The following is a 25,680-nucleotide window of genomic DNA, read 5'->3' as shown; positions in this document are numbered from 1 at the left end:
ATGATTAAATTGTTTTATTTCATAAAGATTTATTTTATGTTTGGGTATTTAATAACGATTAAAAATATTTCAATATAATATTATTTTTTTAATTTTTATTTGTAAGTATCTATTTAAAATATTATCGTTTACTAAATATAATTAAGCACATCAATAAGTTATATTATATTGATATTAAATTTAACTATAATAGATGTACGTGATCAAAAGTTTGTCACGTTTTATACATAGAACTCAATTCTATAACTATATTTAAATAATCAATTTTTTTAAAAGCCACTTAATAATCCATGGTATAGATTTTGATCGTTATTTGTCATAGTTTAAAAATCCAATTCTTTGTTCTTTATTAGAAATAAAAAAATTATGCTTAATTTCTAAGTAAAATATATTTTTATTTTTTTATTACCTAGTCACTTATCTATGTACATTTTACCTGTATTGATTTACAATTAGTAATTACCATTTAATAACTTGAATAAGCAAAATTATAAATCATGCTTATTGCTTGTTTTTTGTTTAGCTATTGACAACTTTAGGGAAAGAAATAATTGTTCACATATTTTTATAGTAATAATATTTTTTATAATTAAGTACATAATTCGTTTTACAGAGCTCTAATTAGTAATTTTAAAAATAGCCTAAATTAAGTCCTTAAAATATAAACATAATTTTACTACCAACTAATAGATAAATGATTTATTAAACTTACCAGTTATAAATTATTCCCAAAACCATATACGGTTTATTTATATTATTGGATATATAACCGATTTTTTTTTAAGAAAATAGATTTTATAATATGTATTTGATTATAAAATGCACAAACTAAAACTGTAGTAAAATGTACAACACTGAAGTGAAAACTACGATTTTCCGAAGACTTTAATTTTAGTTTGTGTGTAACGCTTTCAGGGTTAATTAAAAATGTGAGCAAGTAGTAATCTCTTTTCTGTATAATAGGTGTCGGGATGTACCTCGTCGTTGAGTAAGTTGCTGTAATGGATGTGTTAAATTTAAATTCAATAATAAATCATTGCATACGAAAAACAATTTTGAGCCGAGAAGGTCTGTCAGCCTAAATTACAAGCATATTTTATTATGTATTTTTATTGATACTATAGTAATTCATTTTACTATTAGTAATATGGAGGATAAATTAATTTTTGAAGAATCAATAACATTAATTATCTTGTGAAATATAATTATATTGATATTATTAATTTAGAGTTAATTAAGTAATTTAAACTTACTTTAAAGCGATGTGACTATAGATTTCGTTATATAAATAGGTAATATCTTAACATGAACCTTAATATTATAGATACTAATAATTCCATTGTGTACAGTAAAATATAATAATTGATGACACATGAATAAAATTAATAAATTACAAAATATAACAAAAAAAATAACTCAAATCATCATTTATTTTATTGTTTAAATATCTAATTTTTTCATAACTTTAACTGCAAAAAATAATATTTATGAGAAATTGTGTGTACAATTCTCAAGTTTTAGGTATTTAAATTTAAAATTTAATTTATTTTTAACTATGAAATAATTCGCAAATTGTCGTGATTTTTACTTATTTAAAAGTTGTGATAATTTATTAATAATATCTTTTTTAGATAAAAAAAGTAACTTATAAAGAACTTTTATACATATTTTCAAGTTTTTTTTTCTTAAATATAAAAATTATATTATACTTTAAGTTAAAAAATTAAGCCAAGCATATTATTTCAAATATCTAAAATTACCACAAAAAGATCCAAATATTTTGAAACTTATGTCATGTTTACTAAATTTTGATATTAATATTTTGTTGAATTTCAAGTTTCTATGTATAATCATTTATTTGAGTATACAATTAAAAAAATGTATTTTGTGGAAAACTTATTTTGCGTATAAATATTATATATCCTCATTTTTTAAATTTTTTATTTTTCTTGATTATTTTAAAAAGTAAGTACTTAGCATTTCATTTTTAAATTTCCAAAAGTTCAAATAGATAAATTTTTTTACTAGAAACCATCATTTAATTGAAAAATCGAAGTATTGTTTTCTACAATAATCCGTTTAAACATACAAAAAATAAAAAAAGTACATCATTGATAAATCAATACATGTATTGTAATGCTCAGAATCTAAAATAACAACAATTGTTATTTAAATAAATAAAAGAAAAAAATATAATTTGAAGAATTCAATAAAATAGATTAGGTAATGAAATTCTGTATAACAAAAAAGTAAACGGTCAAAATTAATATTAATATATATATTTTTTTTTTTATAAAAACGTAAATAAATATCCACGCCCTCTAAAAGTAAATCAATTCTTTAATAAGAAAAAAAATACGTTTATAATCATAACAATAAATAATCATAAGTACCTGTAATTTTAAAGATTCGTTGTATATTTATTATATTACGGCGTAGTCACTAGCATTAAATCTTCGTCAAACTTTCAACAAAATTATCCTAATTTGTATGCATAACATTCATTTAATGGATAAAACTGTATAATATTAAGCAGCCATTATAATTCAACGGTTCTAAACATTCTATACTGAACTCTAATAATATACAAACACTGAAACGCGCGTTTCTTAATGAAGACGAAAGGTATTTTAGGTATGTAGTTAACTATTATTAGTATTCGTATGTCCAATAAAAATATATGTTTTTGATACTTACATAAACTATGGACATTATAATATGATATTGATTTATATATTATTTAGTTTGTAGTTCATTTAATATCCATATATCATATACTATCATATTCGTACATTACGATTAATGAATATAAATATATAATATAAATTATTCATAGTGTGTTTTTGACTATTTTATGGTATTACATTTTTCATAACAACATGCAAGTAAACAATATAATATATAATAATTGCAACTGCTGAGAATTTAAAGTGTACTATATAAAATAATAATAACACTATTTAGTATTTACTACTAGCCACTAGGTATACATATCAATACAATCTTAGAATTAAGATTCATTTGAATCAATTGAATAGAATGCATGTACTATATTATGAACTATAATGATGTGTATATTGTTATCAAAGATTTTATAACGGTGGATCAGTTGTTGTCAAGTGTTGTCGATGGAAGTCGAAGTCTCAATAACCTTATATTTTTAAGAAAATTTTTGTTGAAAATTGTTATTTTTTTTTTCATTACAATTTATAGAAACAACTTTGTAACTTATTTATAGATATAACACACAACACCAATTAAATAGTACTTTATAAATATAAACATATATATTTTTAATGTTTATACAGTTATTTAAATTTCATTGTCGGAAATATTATAGGGAAATTATGTATGCATATTTATAGAATATAACCACGGTATATTATAATATACCATGATTATAACCTAATGAAATAGTTCCTGACTGAGTGACCATCTGGGAATTTCAGTAACAATCACATTGCTTAACCTGACCTAATCATAACAGTCGAGATAAATAGTATCTAACTTAATATATTTTAAAACAAAAAATAAAAAACTGATGAAGTCCTTACCTACTAATTTTACAAATTTTAAGATGTTTATAAATAAATTAATATAATAATATTATGTACAGTATTGTTGAATTACGAATTAAAAATGTCAAGTATGATGGAGTTATAATAATTATGACATATCGTTGCACTGGTATTTAAGTTCCATGATACTTATTTTTTAAGCTTTTATACTATTGTTTGATATATATTTGCATAATATAATGTACCTACCTATATAATATTTTGTATACAAATTATGCATAGGTTATAAAGTAAAATTAACATCATTCAATATTGATACAATAATATAAATTATTTTATAGTATTTAATATTTATATAGGTAGTTGTACAAGTTAAAAGTGTCCTGAAAATATACATACAATTTATTGTTAGGTACTTCAGAATATTTTAACTTTGATTTATAGTTCACACTATAATATACGTGTGCAAATATACATATTCATATAATTTATATAAAATAGGTTTATTCTAATTTGTTATTGTTTTTACACACATATCACATAAATATTATTTATCCAGACACGTAGATGACTCATACACACACCTAGTTATATATATATAATTTATATAGTCACGGAGAGTTATGTTTGGATGTCATTGCTTTTGCATCTAAGTTTTGTGGTTAAGTTCAAAAGTTAGAGGTATCATATAAATCGTAGAGTAAATAACACGTTTTATTAATTGTATAACGGCCTCCTGCTCCTTAAAAAGTGTAATTATTTTTTCTGTTCTTAAGTCAAACATATAAGAATACAAATAATAAAGTATTTTTTGGGAAAATTGAAAAGCATTTACTGCTAAATATATTGTAATATTTTTCTATGCTTTCATCCATCATTATATATTTATATATATACAGTGTGTGTGGTGTGTGTGTGTGTGTGTGTCTGCTCGAGGTCGTACAAATATATTATTTTATAATTAACGAATCGCGTATATATGTACCACAAAGTTACTTAGTAAAAGATCTCGTTTCACGGTCTATCGTTTGCGCGGACCATGACATATGGCGTGTTAGAACGAAAAAATTAACAAGCTCGTAGAAGAATCACCCCGATAGTAATAATAATGTCCATTGGTTTAGCGTACCGCTACCTTGAAAACGATTGCCAAAAAAAAAAAATAAATAAATAAATAAATAAAAATAATCATCCGTAATTCGTTTCGCCGGAGTTTTGAAAACCCTGACCCACCGCAGCAGCTGTCTTAGCTGATACTTGGCTCATTTTACCGGCTGCTATTATTTTTATTCGGATTTGAGCGATATGCGATCGCGACCAATGGCCTGAAAGCAACGGATTCTATGAATGCGATTTCGATTTTACGTCATGAGTAATAATAGTAATATTACCTAACGTGTCATTACAGAATGGTTGTTTTATTTTAGAAGAGGTAATATTTAAAATAATACAAAGATTATTTAAGTATTAAGAACAAATAATTGTTAATAATAGAATAATTCTAAATAATGTGTTATAAAACGTTCGCAAAACAAGTATTTTAAAAGGTTCTTATTGTATTTCCAAATATATTGCCACTGGTTGTAGTAATAATAAAGTAGTATAAATTCACCATTCTCATCGGGTTAGCAAATCATCTATACGTGGGAAATATTACCGCGTGTTTTCGAATAATTTATACGATTTAGTTTAGCATATATATCATATATCTACTATTCTACTGGCATGTAATATTAATATCATACTTAAACAACGTATACATATTGGTACTTTTTATAGGTATAATATATGTATAGTACTATTGTGTATACAATATGTTATAGGTACCTACTTATGTATCATCGCTTTGTAGGTTTTAGGATTACATGGCATAAACTGATGATGCAAACTTTCACACGATTTTGATGTGTACTATTTTCTGGTTGAACAATAATTTAGTAATAATACCATGTACCACAAAGCCTGTGCGGAAAATCTGAAGTATTGTAATCGATGATCAGATGCAGTTAATGTAACAAGATTAGATACAGATGATATAAATCTTGAGAATAGCTTATTGATATTCTATAAAAGTAGTGGGGTAGATAATTTGTTTTTACCATAGGTTAAGTAATATATTTAAAATTTAACGCGTGTACAAAACTCACTCGAAAAATCCCATAAATTTATAAATATGACATAATATTATTTTTATATGTGATAGTTAAAATCTGAAAATAAAACTAAAATTAATAAACTTGATACGGTTTAGAAAATAATCGAGTTTGTCAAATGAGCCTATATAACCCACATAGACATTTAAACATTTAAAATTTTTTTTGATAATATATTTATATAGTTGAATTTTATAAAAAATTATAATTAAATAAGTTAATTGATTTCAGTAACTTAGTTTCATTAACATTTGTATAAACGATTTTTATTGTATTCAATTTGTATAAAATGTCCTGGGATAACTTAAAGTTTGATAAATTCATGTAATTAATATTATTAAATATTAAAGTAACCAAAATATTTTGCTACCTATATTATATAAGAAAACTTAATACACAATATGTCTGGAAAACATTTAATATACAAATATTGAAATATATCAACTTTCATAGATGTTGGTACTTGGTAACAACTAAATACAAAATAAATTAATCATAATCTCATTAACTTTGCCCCATCCTTTTAAATATTACGTAAAGATTAAGTATGTTTAGTTTAACGAGTCAACTTCATGTTAAATCTGATTACCATTGTGCACACATTTAAACATAAAATGCCATTCGCTGTTTTCATACGCATTTAAAGTTTTACTCGTCCAGTATAAATATGTATATACGAGTACGCATAATTAACTAATAAAATATGGTAAATTAAAAATGATTAATTCGTTTTTGCACAAAATAACTAATAATACAGGAGTTTTGGTATTAAATCCCGTGAATCCTCGTAAATTCGTCTGCATATAACAGAAGGTACCTATTAAATAATAAATTTAATATTTAAAAAAGATAAATAACTGTAAATCCGTTGGACAACTACATCAATGGAACTAAAAAACTATTTATCATTTTTTGAAATTTTCTGGAATATTATAAAGGGACTAGTAAGTAATTGGTAAACTATATTCTTTACATGTCGATCCCGATTCAATTTCTAAACTGAAAACGTGTGTTCTCCGTACCAAAAATAAAAGTGTAAACAGTACTACTGAAGGTAACGCGGGAAAACGCGTAACACATAATAATTGCTGTAAACTCAGTACAGAACTCTACAGAAATTTATATGTAATTATGATGTAGTACCTAATTGACACTGGATTTCTGTGACGACCGAGCAGCGTCGGAAGTGTTCTTCCGGCTGCTGTCGACCATGCTGTAAACAGGCAGCACGATCGGGGACCCTTTAAATTGACTTCACTCGACGAAAAAATACGTAAACGGGTAAACGTCATTATATGTATCGGTCACACACACACACACACACACAGTGCATACATATATAAAGCGTCGGACGCGCACCACAAGAGATCGGGGAGCGGGGTGAAAAAAAAAATCGCCGTCTCTAAATTTAGCGTACCCGTGACACATGCTGTGAACATTTTATCGGTGGCGTGCTTACAAAATGCCGAGCGCGGAGGAATATTTTATATTTATCTTTTGGCCAGGGGTTCGTAAAAAAAAAATCACATGCGAGCGCTCTTGCTCTTCGCCCCGATATTGGCATAGATCCCGCCCGATCCCGATATACATTATTGTTCTGCTTGATATTTACCAGCTGACCGGATATTATAGCTACATCGCCGTCGGCATTTTGTCACTGGTGTTTCTCGTCGGCGGTATTCCGATTTTTTTTTTATCGTTATCTGTGTCAATGTCGACGAAGCCTACATAATAATAATAATAGTAATAGTATTATAGGGCCACCGTAATCGCGCGCGCGTTATTATATCGTCGCTCGATCAGACTACGCGTAGTAATAGTTTCTGTATGTAAATCGTGTATAATATTTAATATAATATATTATAAAGCTAATTTTATATATGATATACCTCATGCATGACTATACATCGCGCTTCACGTATTAAATTTAAAATATTGAATTTATCCACCTGAACATTGAGTATTTTTGTTATCGTACGTGGTATATAATTGCAAAATTACGAAATCAATTACAAAATACATTTATCGATCCACTCAGAATCTAAAATATAAACTACAACAGTAGGTACCTATAATTATACGTAAATGCCTAAGTAAACAACCGTTTAACCCAATTAAAGAAATATCGAATTTTAAAATAAATTTTTGGTAAAAATAAAAATTAATATCAGTAAGTGTCCGCAGTTTTTATCGATCATATTAGTCTTAAATTATGCAGTTAATTTGACTATCGTCTTATATAGTATACATAGTCATTATTAATATATTATTTTGTTTTAAGATTATCTGATTGAGTCACTGTATTTATATATATTTGTGAAACCTTCGTGATAATATATAACGAACCACAAACTATCACGTATTTGGCATTAGTTTCAAATTTCCAATTTACACAAACCGCTGTATGATATTATAGTATATATCTTTGTATTTTATGACCGGTATATGACCTGTGGCTGCAGCGATTGTAGTTGTTGCGTTTACTTGCAGTGCTGTTATAAATTATAGCCACATGGCAACAGCAGGGTACTATAAAGTTGTCTTTATAGTTATAGATGTTTATATTTGGTTATACCTATTGATAAATACCTGAAGCAATTTAGTATTTTTGATAAAAATATTTCTAACGATACAAAATCAAAATTGTATCAACGAGGGTAAAAATATAGAAGATTATTGATGATTCTTGAACTATATTAAAAAATAGTAACATTAATAAGTTGATGAAGTATAAAAATATTGAAATAATTATTTCATATGTCCCTTAAACATATTTTAAATATTACATCATTAGGGTAAGTTTTAGAGTTTCATCCCTCTGGACTGCAGGTCTTATGGACCCTTCGAAATACTATTTTCTTCTAGAAATGGCCTTCTGAATTCATGCTTTGCGATACTTATGTGCATTGCAAACAATTACTAAATCTACAAACACCTCACTTAACCAAATAATAAATACTATATGTCTAGATCTCGTTTATATTCTGTATTTTATTTAATATTCTATTTGTTTACATAATTGTTTATTGTTTTATTTAAATACGCTATACTTAATTTGTCACTAGGACCTTACTAGCAGTATGTCTGCATTAAAATAAAAGATATGACTACATGATAGGCACTAATGAAGACAATTTGTTGAAAATAATCTGAAAATCATTTTTGAATATAGTACCTATAGTACTAAAAAATAAAAATAAAATTATGAAATATAATATTTTTTAAATTGTGTATATTTATACGAATGATTAGAAAATATCTTAGAATTGAATTATTTTATAAATTATAATTTCATTACATTTATTAGAAATACGCCTGTTTTTATTATCTTTTATTATAATTAATACATCATATTATAACATAAATATCAAACATACATATTTTATTTTATTGCGTCCCATGTCTGAAACTCTCTCGTTGGTTATAGGAATTGTTATTTTTCGATTAAACTAGAAAACGATTTTCAATACACACATAATACATATCATGTCATATATAAATGTCTTTCTATCAGTCTTAAACATAATTTTAAAAATAACATAATTATGGATTATCACTGTTATTATAGCAATATTTCGGTTTTGATAACTTTTATTTAACTTTGACTGTCCAGTAAATCAAATTAGACGTCAATCAATCTCTTTCTGCCGTTCTAATGTGTCCTGTTCTATCATAATTGAGAGATCAACTGACAAAGTTTTATCAATCTTATTACAGAAAAAACAATTTTTTTTTTTTGTAGAAACCAATAACTATACTGTATTGCTAGTTGTATTGTACCTTACCTAACTGTGGACACATGTAGCCATCAATATTTATACATTAATTTTCTCTATATATTATATGATTTTAATTGAATCTTCTCATTTACTCCATGGCCTAAAGTTTTCTTACATTAATACTCTTTTATATTTAAATGATTTTTAAAAAAAATATTTATATAATATTATTTTTATTATTCAAACTTGTCCAAAAACTATATGAACTTTAAACGTATGTAGTTCCGTTTTGTTATTATCTGTTATTATTATATATTAACATAGTAGATATACAAAGATGTATGTTGAAATATCATAAAAAACCTGTTGTATTGTTTAACTAATTAAAATTAGAGATGCTCAAAAAAATAAATTACATTAACTCTAATGTGTCCAAGGGAATATATTAAATCTAATAAAATTATTGTATACCAAACGAATGTGTATAATACGTATTAGATGGATTGTATTTTATGGTTATGAAAATATTTTTATTATAACGTGTAGGTCAACAAAAAATATTACAACATTTTAATACGCAGAAGAACATAAAAATGTTAAATAATACGTATATAGTTTTATGTTACGGATTATGGTAGATACTTCAGTTTGTACGTTGTTAGATAGGTATACATTAACTCAAAATTATGGGCGGTGCTCATTCAGTTTACAATATTAATTACACATATTATAATCAGGTATGTTAAAAAAACAACTGAAATCATATAGTTAATATTACTTACTAAACATTATATAACTATATAATGTGTGATAATTAATAATTAAAATATAAATGTATTAAGGCTTTTACCTAGTTAATTTGTATCGTATTTTATAGCTATTCTATTGAAAAATGTTTGAAAATTAAAATACTGACGTGAAATGATAAGTGCTTTTGTTTCAAAAACAAAAAGTAAACAAATAAATAATGATACGAGTTACACCCTGCAGTCAATGTAAATAATATAATGAAAAAATAGTGTTTTAGGCGGTCAGTGATACGTTAACACTTGGTTTATGTGCAATAATTGTGCATATATTACATGGACCGTACATAAGTATTTTATGTCGGTTTTATATACAATATCGTATATTATATAGCTATGTATCCGATGTATATAATAAATCTACATATGCATATGCTTTTAGTAATTGCACGTTTTAAAAATACAATACTGTAAGTTGTTTTTTTTTTTTTTTTTTTGAAGGCAGAAAGTACAAAGTTATCTGTTTAATAATATTATTTTGATCTAGAGTAAAGATAAAAACTAAAAATATATTATTTGTATGTTAGTAAATAATAAACAATATTTATTGCTTACAACACTTGTTTTAAACGATCTCCATTGGTTTTCAAGCAAAACATATAATTGAATGCATATTATGTGAATTAAACATAGATTATTAAATTATTGAGTAATTGGGTTTTGTAAAAAATATATAACATCAATGTATTATTTCAACTAAAATTCAAAACAAGAGCTATGTATGATTTATCCATCTATAGCTACTAATCATCACTCTTGGTACTCTATCCAATTTATAAAATTATTTCATCATAATTTTATTTGATAATATTTTACACGAAACTCATTCGTCCGGTGAAATGAGTATATTTCTGCATCGATTAACGATAAAATTTCAGTCATATTCCATTTGACCGACTTTAAATGTAGTAGACGCAAAATGTTCATATTATTATGAAAAAAAATATTTATATATATATATATATAATATTATAGGAACATTTCATTGAATTATTTTATCAATGAACTAGGTATATAGCGAACTAACTATTATTATAAATGAATATATTAAGATTATATGTGATATTAGAGAAATGATTTCAAATTCTATTTTATAATATTTTACAACAATAAACAAATCAATCATCATAAAATAAAAAAAAAAATCATACAAATAAAATACAATCTAATTAGCATTTAATGTTCAATAATATTTGAGTTTTTTTCTCTACATTATTTAATTAATATTATCTGAAAATTATTTATTATAGAATAATTTTTTTAAATTGATTTAATAATGTTTATTTAAAAATATACCAAAATTAACATATATAACTTCATACAATATAGCTATTTTTATTATACCATTGGCGGAATATTATACGGTTCAATAAAATAAATATTATGTACAAACTATCTGTGTTCCAATTTGCAATGTACTTTTCATCGACTTGCAACAAAAAAAGTTTTATTACATATATAAGAATTTGAAATAAGAAATAATATACACAATAACAATAATGATAAATAAAAAAACAACAATAATCATTTTTAAAATCAGAAAAGTAAATTTCAATTGAATAGTTTATTTATTATAATATGAAATAATGTTATATTATTTATTAGTAATGTAAGATATGTAATTAATACCCTAATGCTTTATTTAAATCATAATGACAGATATAATCCCATTAGACCATATTATTATGGAATCACAACGTATTTTAAACGTTTTAAAATTAAATGTCAGAATATTAATTTAATTTAGCTATGGTTATTATTTTATGCTATTTTTAGTGGGGATTTTTCAGTGTCATAATCTAGATACTTTTAATAATAATTTAATTGAATGGTAAATTATTATTTAAAATTTTTGTTCTTATTATGATAAAAATGTGTTTGGAAAAAATTAATTCGATTACAGGTTATAAATACAACATTATTCTAAACCTTCAGTCATTGCAACATTACACCAAGTCCACAACAAGGAAAACTATATTTTTCTACACGATAAATGTATTCATAGAATTTTAAATATTTTTTTCTTTTTTATATTTGTAGGTAAGTTCATGGCAAAGTACTACAAATGTTTAGAAACACTTTTCCAGCGAATCTATTAGCTAATCACAAGCGCTAAATTTTAATAAGATTACTTTGTATTTATTTTATAAGTCACTATACATATGCCTCATATAAGATGTTATGTGCCAGTGCCGTAGCCAGGATTTTTATTTGGGGAGGGGTGCTTAATTTTTGATGGCCAAATATGACAAAAAATTAAGTTTTCACTGTATTTCTGAAAATATAATTCATATAATTATACATATTATCAAATCAAGATCAAGTAAATGTGATAAGAGTGGCGTTGCTCTATTACCACAAACGGTAATTAAATTAATAAAGTCATTGTCATCTGACATTACAGAGGGGGGCTTGAGTCCGGAAGCCCCCCTGGCTACGGCACTGTCATGTGCTAATAATGAATATAGTGGTTCTGGGTTACAATAAATTTAATAAAATCAAAATAAAATACATTTGTATGTAAATGATCCAATTAGATAACGGTATTAACCATAAGCCACATACAAAATGTGGTCACGTACAATTAATTAAACTATACCTTCGTCAAATTGAAGATCGTGTCAAGGACACTGAATACATATGTTTTTATTGTCAGTTCTTGCTTTGGGATATTATTTTGATATTTTAGTAAAGTTATCAGTTTTAAATTCTGAACTTACTATCTTGATGATACATTTATTATGTATTTTTCCTACACTGATTTAAATTTAGTATAATATACAAAATACAATTATTTAATTAATGATTGAGATATAAATATTTTTAATCAAATAGTTTTTGAATTTGTTTAAAACTTAAAAATCATAATATTAGTTTTATTTTCTATAAAAGAACTTAAATTTCAATATTTTTGACAATTGGCTGTGTATATCGTCTAATAAAAATTATTTTTACCAAATGATTGAATTACTCTGTATTGTCTATCAATAAAATACATATTCATATTTTAAATATTTTAATCATTTAAAAGATATAACTTATATATAATATTATATGGAACATCAATAAAACACAATTTGTATTATTTAAAAATATATTGAATGATTTATTAAGCATGTTCTACCACATGCTTTATTTAGTAGGTAATAAATTTATCCAATGTCTTATATTTAGAATTTTTAAATTACTTGAAGATTATATTTTCGAAATTTTGAGATTATTTGTACAACTTTAGGAGTGCCCTTGGAGATATAAACTTCTGTTTTTCAAATGAAAACTTCCTTTTTGCTGTATATATTATTTAATGGGTAACTAAAAACAAATTGAATGTATCTAATTCAAAACTTCTTTACTTTGGTTATATCTAAAAATTTATTTTATTTTATATTCATGTGTTATATTATACTGTAGTAAAACATAAATTAACAATATAACAATCGTATGTTAGTAGTGTACTTATTAATTAAAAGATTAATAATAATTGTTATTATATATTTATACTATGATACACAATACATTTTTAATTATAGATAATAAAATAATTAATATTATTTTAATAAGTTGTAATAAAAATAAATTGTCATGTAATAATTTAGGAATCTAAAAAAAAACACGATGGTAAATAATTATTTTTTCAACATATGTACAAATCATTTCAACTTCAACAGCATTTATTATGAAAATTCAACATAATTAGTTTGTATTAGATTTTTAACGATAGATAATAAATTCAAATGCAGGAATTAGAATGAGAAGCTAATGGACACATACAGGTACCACTACATAAATTATCACAATTAATTATTACAGTTACTTAAATATCTAGTGAAAGTCGTGCACCTTCTACATTTATTAGGTAGGTACCTACTTTTACGGCAGTATACTCGTATGATTAAGGATTAAACGCTTTTTATAAAAATAGCATTATTCATTTTTAAACGATTTTCAATCTATATTTTACTCTATATATATAGCAGCTTTACGATATTCTTTTTCAACATCACTTAACGCTTTGACTTTGTACATTTTTTCTGGTTAGTATTTCTTTACAATTTTCTCATTTTTTGAGTATGAAACTAATACATCAACTAATATAATATAGAAACATTTTTCTCTCTTAGTTTTCAGTCATTGAAAACATGCCGCCAAACAAATTTCTCTCCATCCATCAGGTACCTCTGATTGTATCATACACGCGTCTGTTTTCACACAGTTTTTCCAACGTAATTGTGGTCTTCCTAGTAATCTCTTACCGACTAGATTCTCTTCATTTGTTGTTCTGATTTTATTCTCCGCCATGCATGCCCTAGCCATGTCAACCTCTTTTTTAAATTTCATTTGCGATATTTGTTCTTTGAAACAGTTCTTTGAGTTTATGATTATGTCGTTTCCACTATTCTCTTGTACGGACGCATGGTTCATAGATATTTCGTAGGATTCTCCTTTCAAATACTTTTAATCTTGTTTCTTCTGTTTTCCTAAGTGACCATGTTTCTAAGACACATAGTACTATAAAAATCGTATCAGGATCATGTACATATGTATTTGTATTTTCATAAAAGCGAAAATAAGATTTCAATGTAAAATTTCAAAAGTATCGCAAAAATAAATGATAATTTTTTCAAAACAACATCTAGTGAATGATTCTATAATACTTAGTTACTATTTTTTGTTAATTTTTATTTTATTTTTTTTAACCAACTCTTCGGTTTATAGTTAATTTAGTTGATTTTATTTGCGTTCGTATTAGCTGTATACCTTTAAAATCAAACCATTAACATCAATAATATAATAAATAATGTAAATTATAGAAGAAACAATTTAATTATTTCCAACATATCTGATATGTATACAAATTATAGAAATGCTCATTGTTCATAGTCTATAACTGAATGAAGATAAATGTCTTACATTGTAATTTATAACATTGAATAACATTTTATATAGACATTAGGTACGCAATATTAATACCTCACGTAATTCTCCTCTATAAAGTGTAAAAAATAGATAGTGAAATACATACGAAAATGTAAATGGATGCTAAATTAACTTAAAACTATATTGCTGCAATAATAATAATTTATGTGTAGTTGGTTCATAATAAGAATTATAATTTTGAATTAAATGCGAAATTGAATAGGTATATTATATAAGTTCATAATATTATAATGCATTATAAATAATAATAATAATATTAGGATATAATATATTATGATAAAAGAGACAGACGTTGACCTTACTCTTTTTACTACATTTAACATTTTTTTTATAACCTACAAAGTTATTTTTTATTTATTTTTTATTCTAGGATAAAACATGATAATGTTATTTGTAAAAATAATTTTAGAACATCTAGTTTAAAAAGTTCCGGGTTTTTAATATTACATATCTTTTGCAGATTCACTGCCAAAATTAATTAGCCCTCGTGTCACGTCAAGTCAATTTATTACTATTATGTAGATAATGTAGGGAACTCTAAAGTCGTTTATTACCATAACATATTGTACGCACTTAAAATTGTTTCCATTTTTAGAAATTCATACCTCTGCATTTTTATCGCTTATATTTATTACTTTCAACTGAAATTGTAAATTATAAAATAATGTTCAATTAAATTGTTGATTTTAATTTATTATAAATACTAAAAAGCATTAAACTGATGAACTTTTAATAAATTATAAATTATAAATAAAAAAAAATAGTTTTATCATAAAATAATGAATTTATAATTCTTTTAGATTAATATAAAATATGAATTGTATGATTGAGTCAATTAATATACCATTCAAACAAATGTAAATTTTAACTGAATATGTATTATAACTTATTAAAATCTAAGTTGTTATAACTTATTTTTTGTAAGTGTGTACAAAAGTTATGTAAATAAAGTATTATTAATGTATATTGTATATTGTATATTATAATATATTTTAAATTTATATAATACTTTTGAATATTGAATATTGTAAAATATTATATATTTTAATAAGAACATTATTTTCAATAGCTTTTGTAAATAATTATTCATTATATTATATTATGTTATGCTAAATAAAAAAATGAGAACATACTCTGCTATGTGTAAAATTTGAATTCGATTGTAATCTATTGTAAATGATAAAAAATGATTTTGAACGAAGACTTTGTGTCGATGAATTCTTATATTCATATTTTATCATTCGATCATAGTAGGGCACATGGACGTGTCTAAACTTTGGTAGCCGAGAGGCGTATACAATTTTCAAATCACGTGACATATATTTTTTAAACATGAATAATTTTCTATTTTTTTCATTAAAAAAATCGCAATAATAGGAAGAATTTGTATAACTGAAAACTATAACTATTAGCATGTCAAAACAATAAAATACTGGTCAGTGGTCAAATATTATAAAAGTACCGTCATTTTAACATATGGTACGAAATGTAGTTATAAAGAATAGAAAACGAATGAAAATAATTGATAATAATTTAATAAGAATAATAAATATCTGTACTGATTGCGTCATCATTAATTATTTTAGAGCATGACTTTTTTTGCAGGCATAGTTCATCGGAATGGCTAGTTCTCACTAGTTTTCCTCAAATTTGTAAACATGCCTATGATAGGGTTATAAGTAATGTATTTTTATATTATTATTAGTAATAAAGAAAGGTTGAATTAATTATTAAAATATGAGTATATAATTATCAATTATGAACTTATTATAACTTATAATAATTAATATCAATGTACTATTAACCATTGGACAGTGTGAATTCGTTAATGATATAAATAGCTTAATCTAAATGTTTTGAAAATGTTATTATGTTATATAACAAATAATAATTTACGTAATAACAAAAAGCTTTAAGTAGTTTAAATATATATAATTATTACGTATAAATATTTTGTTGGTATATAAACAACTTATCATGAAATATTTTCAAAGAAGAAAAAAACATTTTTTAAATTATATATGTCTAAAGAAAGCATATAATTATAGCTAAATAAAATTTTTTAAAAAATTTCAAGTCTTTGAAGTTATTAATTTCAAAATATTAAATTAATTGATTTAAAGCTGATTTTCATTTTTTTTTTAAGTTTTTTTTTTGGTTTTTCTGATTATATTGATAAGTACTAAAAACTATTTATTTTAATCTCCTTTAAAGCTACTTAGGTCCAATTTTTTACCAAAAACCATCGTCAAAATTAAAAATGTAAAATGTTATACTATTTTAAAATGTAATGATACACTAAAAAAATAAATGCAAACAGTAGTAAAACATATTTAATATAAATCGGTCTGCTTGGAATTTAAAACGTAACACAATTATATTTGGTAAGAAACCAAAATGAAAACAGAGGGATAATGGTTCATGGTTCATGGTTCATGTGCAATATTTGGAGATGGTAGCATATCCATAGAGATAAAACTTAAGTTCAAAAAGGTTGATGGTGGTCTAGTATTCTTGAAAATCGAATACATTGAAAATGTTATATGATAAAAATGAATAATAAAACAGGAACAATAAATATCTCTGTATAACTGTAACTATATTAGACATATATTATTTCATATTTATTCATATTTTATAAATTATTATATCCTTGGTTAGAAGGCTCATGTTAATAAAATATAAACAGTTATAATTACTAAAATATTAATGAAGGCCTTCTTGCAAACCCATGATAGTTTTTCAGTATTTAATTTAAATACGCTGTTAGTATAGAAAACTATTGAAACAACCTTTATTCGAAATTTTTCATAGCATACAAAAAAACTCTTTTTCTATTATTTTTTTATTATTCCAATTATTGAGTTCTATTCGTATTTTCGATAAGTTAGCCTATTCACACTTGTATTATTATACGATTATTACATACTGGTAAATAAATACAAAAAATAAATTAAAAATATCAAACTATACAAGTCATTATAACTCAAAATTATCAATAATGCTTTTACTATAGAGTTCTCAATTATTTTAGTTATATCCATTATATTATTATTTAATCAATTATTATTATAATGATAATCTTCCTTGCCAGTACTATTTTATGAAATATATTTCTTTAATTATTATTTGTTATGATAAGTTATTTATATAATTGTTATAGTAGGATTCTGACGATTCTGATGATCGTAAACATATTATATGAGTACCTATAGTATTATATTTAAAATTAAATTTAAATTTTGATATACCTAAAATACAATGTTAAATGTATCTTAGATGATCACATTTTTTTAAATTTATTTCGATGTGAGTAAAATATTTTCAGATGTATTTAAATCGTATAATAATTTGTTACATTATCACTAAGAAAACAAAATACAATAGTACTTATATATATTTTAACGAAAATGTTGTTGAAAAAAATATATAACAATTTGTATTATATCTGTTAGTATATTTTAATAACTGGGGTTTATAAAGAACATTTTATTTTTTATTTTATCAGTTTACATCTATTTTGTTTTTTATTTATTTAAAATAATATAGTAATAAAATTATCATAATATACTGATTTGTATTGTTTTATTTTCTCCATTTAGATTTCATAATACGATTCGGTAAGGGGTCAACATCAGTCGATTACAGAAGAGATATGATTAGAAGAAATATGTGCAAAATATTTAAAAAAAACTTCAATACGTTTATATCATTATTGGTCAGGTAAAATGTATTGTAACTACATTTCATTTGGATTTTGGATATAAAACAGCTTTGGATTGAAATACCTCCAACCAAAAGAACGTTTTAAAATATTTAAATACTTACTCATATTATAAGTTTAATTTAGGTCTTAATGGTGGTTACAAATTCTTGAGATTTCGATAATATTATACTATAAATAATCGATTATGATGATACAAATATTAAGTACCTTATAGTTAATTAATAATATTGTAGAATGTATAATCTATATTATATACATACTGATTTGTGTTTTAAATTTAACTAAATGATGCAATAGTCAATAAGGAAATGGGAATCAAAAATATATAACATAGAACTTAGGTATATCAAAATAAGTTTAGACTCTCGAGGTCTAAATTAAGGGTGTAATACAGTTAAGAAATATCGTTAGCTATGCTATTATTTATTTAATCGTTAATAATAATAATGTATAGATTTCTAAATTTGAAATATTTCAAAATTGAAAATTTCACTCTTTTTGAAATATTTCAATGAAATATTGAGAAATATTTTTTCTTTTTTTAAATGTGTTCGGTTATAAATGATTAGAAATAATATATTGGTTATATACAGAAAATATTGACAATAATATGCAAAAATATACATTATAAATTTTTGATATTTATCATTTGTATTATTAATTGGATCCTTATTGGTTATTATTATTATTATTTATTATACATATTGTTTTTGTTTTACACGATAAACCAACTTTTGAAAATTTTCACTTGCAAGTTGACGTGATTATAAACTTTAAGATATAATAATTTATATTTTATTTTTCATTGTTATGAAATATTTCATGAAATTTTAAAACCCTTATAATGTATAATGTTATTTGTAATTATTATTCGGTTATTAAGGTAATATAATATAAATTAAAAGGTATTTTCAATGATATTATTAGTTTTTTACAATTGGATTCTATTTTATAAACTATGGGCAATGTCATGTAGATCTTATTTTTTAATATCATAAAAAGCTGAAAATATAACAATCGATACTTCGTAATTTTTGTTTTAAACAATCACATAATTTTTAACATATATTTATGTTATAGAAATATCTGTATGCAATCTTACATAAAAAATGTAATCTTTACATACAAAATGACAAGCGAATCTAATGATTTAAGGAATGGTACTATGATAATTGTAAAATGTATTTTCAATAGACGTTAATATTATCGTAAATATCGATATAACTTTTGTTATGATGTATTGATACACCGTGTATAGGGAAAATATAAAATTATTTACACACATATGCATTTAGTATTATATTTACAATACTTCATATTTTATGATCAATTCGATTTTTATTATTTTATACTGAAACGATCTGTAGCATATTTTTTTTATCTCAAAAGTGTTCTATGCTTTAAAGTTTCAAATGTAACATTTTGACATCTCATTACACATTTATACGCCAATCATAATTTCCACATAAAATATTTTACATAAATTATTCAATGTATTGTTCGCATGTATTCCGATCGTGAATAAATTGTTCGATATTTATATTACAAGTGCATTTAAGTAAATTGGCCATTCAATAATCATCGAGAGAAATTTGATACATGATGATAATTAATATATGAGTAGTATACGTATAATATACTCGTAAATTAAATACCTATAGTTATCTGTAGGGCTGGGATTTATATGTAATAAAAAACCAAAAATATGTACATAAATATGTAATTAAAATGGTCAAAATATGTAGTATAAAATAAAAAATATGTAATGAAAAAAATGTAAAATTATGTTAATGTATAAAACTAAAATAATATTCTAAATAATTTTTCAATTATATACATATACAATTGATTGTTTTTAATTTCTAATCAATTTAATTTAAAAAATATAAAATACAAAGATATTTCCACAACCACGCGAACGCAAGTACTGACACTGTTGAAAATTGTTAAATATATTTTAATCTAATAATTGTTGAATATTAAGAAGTACAAATGTACAATCTAAGATCATTAATGCATAGTTATCGAACAGAAACAAAAAAGATAAACTATAATTAAGTTTAACTAATATTTTCAATTTAACTTATTTCCTGTATGCATTATTTTTATTACAATTTTTACGAGTAATCTAATTATCGAAGTCTAAATGTATAATTCTACTAAATCATCCAAATTGTCAAAATTTACGAAATATGTAAAAAAAAATTCAGAATTTTACAAATAATGTTAAAATATGTATTTATGACGAAATATGTAAGAATATGTAAAATAAAATATATCTTATTTTACTGCAAATCACGTGAAATGAATTCATCATTTGCAATACTCAAATTATTATGTTTTAATAAAAATATGTATTTACATACAAATCCTAGCCTTAGTTATCTGCAATTAACATTTTAAAATATACTTGTGAAACACCACAATTGTTTTGTTCAAGTTCTCTAAGGGATATAAAGAAACTATTTATTTAACGGACCGTTATATGTCCATCACAGTTCCTAGTGCTGCAGGTACACCGACAATATATAAACATACAAATATACATACATTCATATATATATATATATATATAAATAATATAATGTATCTGTTATCCTCTTTTAAACACGGATTATATACAGCGATCTTATATGCAGGCTCCACGCATAGTATAGCTGAAACCACCACCGCGTCTTTCCGACACACGAAATTTATCGTCGCAAACTTTCTAACAAAATATTTTTCTTCTATTTTCAGTGTCTGACCACACGGCATACAAACCAGCCATATATCGTCGGTTTTTGTTTTTTTCTGTTTTGTTTCTCAAACAATCACCGTAAACATAAATGTACAAAGACCGTCAATTATTATTATAGACGTACTTATTAACTATTTTATTATTGTGTATGTGTACGTAAATACAATATATAAATTACATTCCACTATAATATACGTATAATATAGACAAGAGTAATCATATTAAGCGTATTTTCGTGTTTAACTTGGTTATATTTTTAATCAGACATGTTTATATCATTTTAGTTATTGATCAAAGACTCGAAAAAACAATGTGTTTGTGGTTATAATTATTATTAGATAATCATTAATTATTATCATCATATTATTTTATTTAATATTATTATCAACAATAACTAAACAATATAACCATCACATTTTGATATTTAAAAATTATCAAATACCTAGAACCAAAAGTTTTTACCAAAAATATAATCAACATCTCGAAAACGACTTGTTTATAAAATACAGTAACCAGTTCAAATTTGGTCAAACGGTGAAATAGCCTTTTATGATTATGTCGTGACCATAGTAGAGTATTGCGGGTATATGACCATATGTGGCAAAATGTTTTTTCGGTGTAACGATAACACATCGCATTACTGTCCGATAAAAATAATTATAAAAAACATATGTAATCTTAATGAATGTGGGCGATATTCCCTTATTTTTCATAATATTTTATTAACGAATACAATAATTTTAGAAAATATATAATTTTCTGTATGTGTTTTTGTGTTTGTGTGCAAGAGCAGTGTTTTCATTACAATAAATGGTAGAAGGTGATTATCCCTGTTTTACTACTAAAAAGTGTTACGGAAATTATCGAATTTTTGTTGTATTTGAATGAAGTTATTAATTTTATAATATTATTTAGTTAAAAAAAAACTGATTTGGAACATAATATTGTTTATAATCTGGTGTACAACTGGTATTTCGTGAATATGCTTGTATTCTTGTAATCTTTTATGAAATTACAGGGAAAATTTACTTTTGACGTACGAAAAAAGTTTAAGATTGAAGTATGTTTATTGCTCCAGAGGGTGATGTCAGTTATAAAAGAAACTAAGAATAAACGAAACATCGTGTAATATAGTCCGCAGTAGTAGTTGGTAGGATTGTCGGCAGGTAGGCAGTATATTTGTATATCGTATGTGTGGTAGTATATCGCTTTATATTGTAAACCTAATGCATTCATCGGAACGATCAAAATCTTTTTTTTTTTTTAATACCAAAAATGTATATAACTTTCAATTTTAATATAAAGTATTATAAGGAATATTTTCTGCATTTTTACTTAATAATAATGTATTATCTAAACTTAAATTCTTTGAATCGATGAGATTATATAAAAATATTAATAATTTTACATCTTTTAAAATTTAATAAAGTTTTATTTCAATATATATTTTCTTTATGCCTCGTGTATTCATTTATTGTTTGTAATCCTGATTAAAAAAATAAATATATATAAATATATATCAGATTTTTAGAACTCCTTTTTACAACTCACAACAATTGAAAATATGTTTAATTATAAAATATTTTTTGTTGAAATACTTAAATCCAATAACCGAACATCAATTAAGTTTTCCGCTAATATAGGGTTTATAAACTTTTTGAATTAAACTAATAAGTGTTTGAAATGTAGAATCGAGTTTAACAAATATAGGGTTACTGTTCACGATAAAATATAATTATTAGCTATTTAAATAGAAGTCTGTAAATATTTATTGATAATTGATGTATTTAGATTATTATTCGAATGAATGTATTGATTTTACATTGATGTGTAGTTTTTTATATTATGTATGTTTACAAGATAAGTAATCAATGAAATGCTTCGACTTTCAACTTAGAGTGTAATAGATTCTAATCGAAAATTGAATCTAATTTGAATTTAAGAGATGTCGAAATTAAAAATTCCTAATACTTTTTTTTTATATTTGGGGGAAAAAAATGAAGGAAACATGAAGTTTTACCACATTTTTTAACAAATTATTTATTTTTTTTTTTTGGTGTAACTCAAAAACAAATAACCTTCAATAACTTGTCATTTTTAAGAAATGTTTAAATTATCATTTTGTATTTGCGATTAAATTATTAAAATATTTTGACTCTACCCTTATTTTTGAGCTATCAAAAAGCATGAAAAATTGTCTAAATTTTTAATTTTTTTTATGAATGTCAAAATTTTTGAAAACTTAATACAAAATTTCCACAAAATTGTTTTTTATAATGTATACAAATATTTAAAAACATCATTTGTGGGACCTTAATACTCTTTTGTATATTATATAATTATAAACTTAACTATGCGCGATGATATTTTAGATTTATTTTAAGATATTTATACTATGAATCTTTTTTTTCTGTTTTTCAGTATTTATAGATTTTATTAAATTTTAAGTTATATAAGTTGAAATAATGTGGTATAAATAATATATATTATTATAATAATTAAATAGTAATTATATAATAAATGTAATATTTTTGTAATAAATTATATTAACCTGCTATAATAGTATAAGTAAAATAAATGGCCAATATTTATATAAAAAACAATATGTTATCATGTAATATACTTGTTAATATAGAGTATAGACTGATAGACTGTTCGGCTCGGAATCCTTTTTCGCATACAACGATATCATTGAATTCAAATTTAACACACTCATTATAATAGCCCACTCGACACCTAATGTACAGCAGAACAGTACCCACTTGCCTACATTTTTAAATTTATTTTATACCCACATTGGTTACATTATAATAATATAGCAATACAATTTAATACTGCTATCAATGGTTAGGCTACTGGTTTGATTCGTGTACATCCATGCTGCTATATTGCATATATAAGACGCCGAAATAAATTTTAATACTAATCCTATTATAATATAATATCTGTTATTATAATTTATAAAATGTATTTATTTTAGCATTTTATCAATTGTTATTCTCGTACTTAACTATTAAAATCATCATTATGTTAATTTAAGTTTTATTATTATGAGTAATATCGTATTATCGTCAAATCAAAAAGACTAAATTAAAATAAAAAAATAAAAACAGTAATAATAAAGTAATAAATAAACAAACAAAGCTAGGTAGTAAAAGAAAGTCTTTCTCGGCGTTATTTTTCAATCCATTTAGCGTGTGTTCGTCTATTTGCGTACCTGCTGTTTTTATCCTTCACAAGGAAATCGCAGTCGGTGTTTTTAATGGGTTTTGGCGTGAGTTTAATACGAATGTAGGCGGTTTGGATGGTAGCAACATCTGGGATGTGACTTTCTAATTTTTGGCACACGTGTATTAACCTTCCTTAGGTCATTTGTACGTCTTGCAGATAAACGAATGTGTTTAATATAATATTTGGTGTGATTATATCTGGGAACTTTTACGATCGAACCTATATCATTATATTTTACGTTTTTAAGCATCGAAATGTGGCTTAATTTATCATAACTATTTTAATAAAAAATAAACACAAGAGTAAAGTGCACGTTTTGTTTAACGAACACGAAAAAATTATTTTAAATTATATCAATTAATCACTATTATAATTCGATGTTACACTTATTTATTTGTCCGTTTACTTTAAATTTTGCATTAGCCGTAATCGTTTTTATTTAAGTTAAAACCTTACAATCAAATCATTCTTATTTTTTTAGGTCTTTGGTTATATTATATATACTTCTATTGAGTTTTCGAAATACATCTTTCATTTTATAAAGAATATAATATTGTCAAATGTATTATATGTATTATAATTAACAGTATATATCTATAAATATTAAAGTATATATGCATATATTTAACTTTTACATTGATAATATTAAAACAAATCAATTCACAATGTTCATACAATTAAATTATATTTAATATTATACAATGCTTTCAATTTTTCAAATAAATCTTAAGGACTGTTTGACGACACGTAACGAAACAAGTGTTGTGTTTTCGAGGTAATTCAGTTTGGCAAGCCCGCTAATATTAAATACTGAAAGGTGTGACGTTAACCTTATAATAATACTTTAG

At 23.8% G+C, this 25,680-nt stretch overlaps 1 protein-coding gene across 2 annotated transcripts in view; it reads left to right on the top strand.

The window, feature by feature from the left end:
- The window catches only part of LOC113553219 (receptor-type tyrosine-protein phosphatase kappa), a 129,181-nt gene that overhangs the window by 6,751 nt on the left and 96,750 nt on the right, over positions 1-25,680 (top strand). For both annotated transcript variants that reach the window (XM_026956424.1, XM_026956423.1), the window contains exon 2: positions 18,737-18,754. In XM_026956424.1, coding sequence (XP_026812225.1) covers positions 18,737-18,754 — 18 coding nt within the window. The remainder of the gene's footprint in view (positions 1-18,736; positions 18,755-25,680) is intronic.

Source organism: Rhopalosiphum maidis, chromosome 2, assembly GCF_003676215.2.
Source record: "Rhopalosiphum maidis isolate BTI-1 chromosome 2, ASM367621v3, whole genome shotgun sequence".
Taxonomy (NCBI): Eukaryota; Metazoa; Arthropoda; class Insecta; order Hemiptera; family Aphididae; genus Rhopalosiphum; species Rhopalosiphum maidis.
Note: the sequence above shows the minus strand (reverse complement) of the source record. Positions and strands in the feature narration are given on the sequence as shown.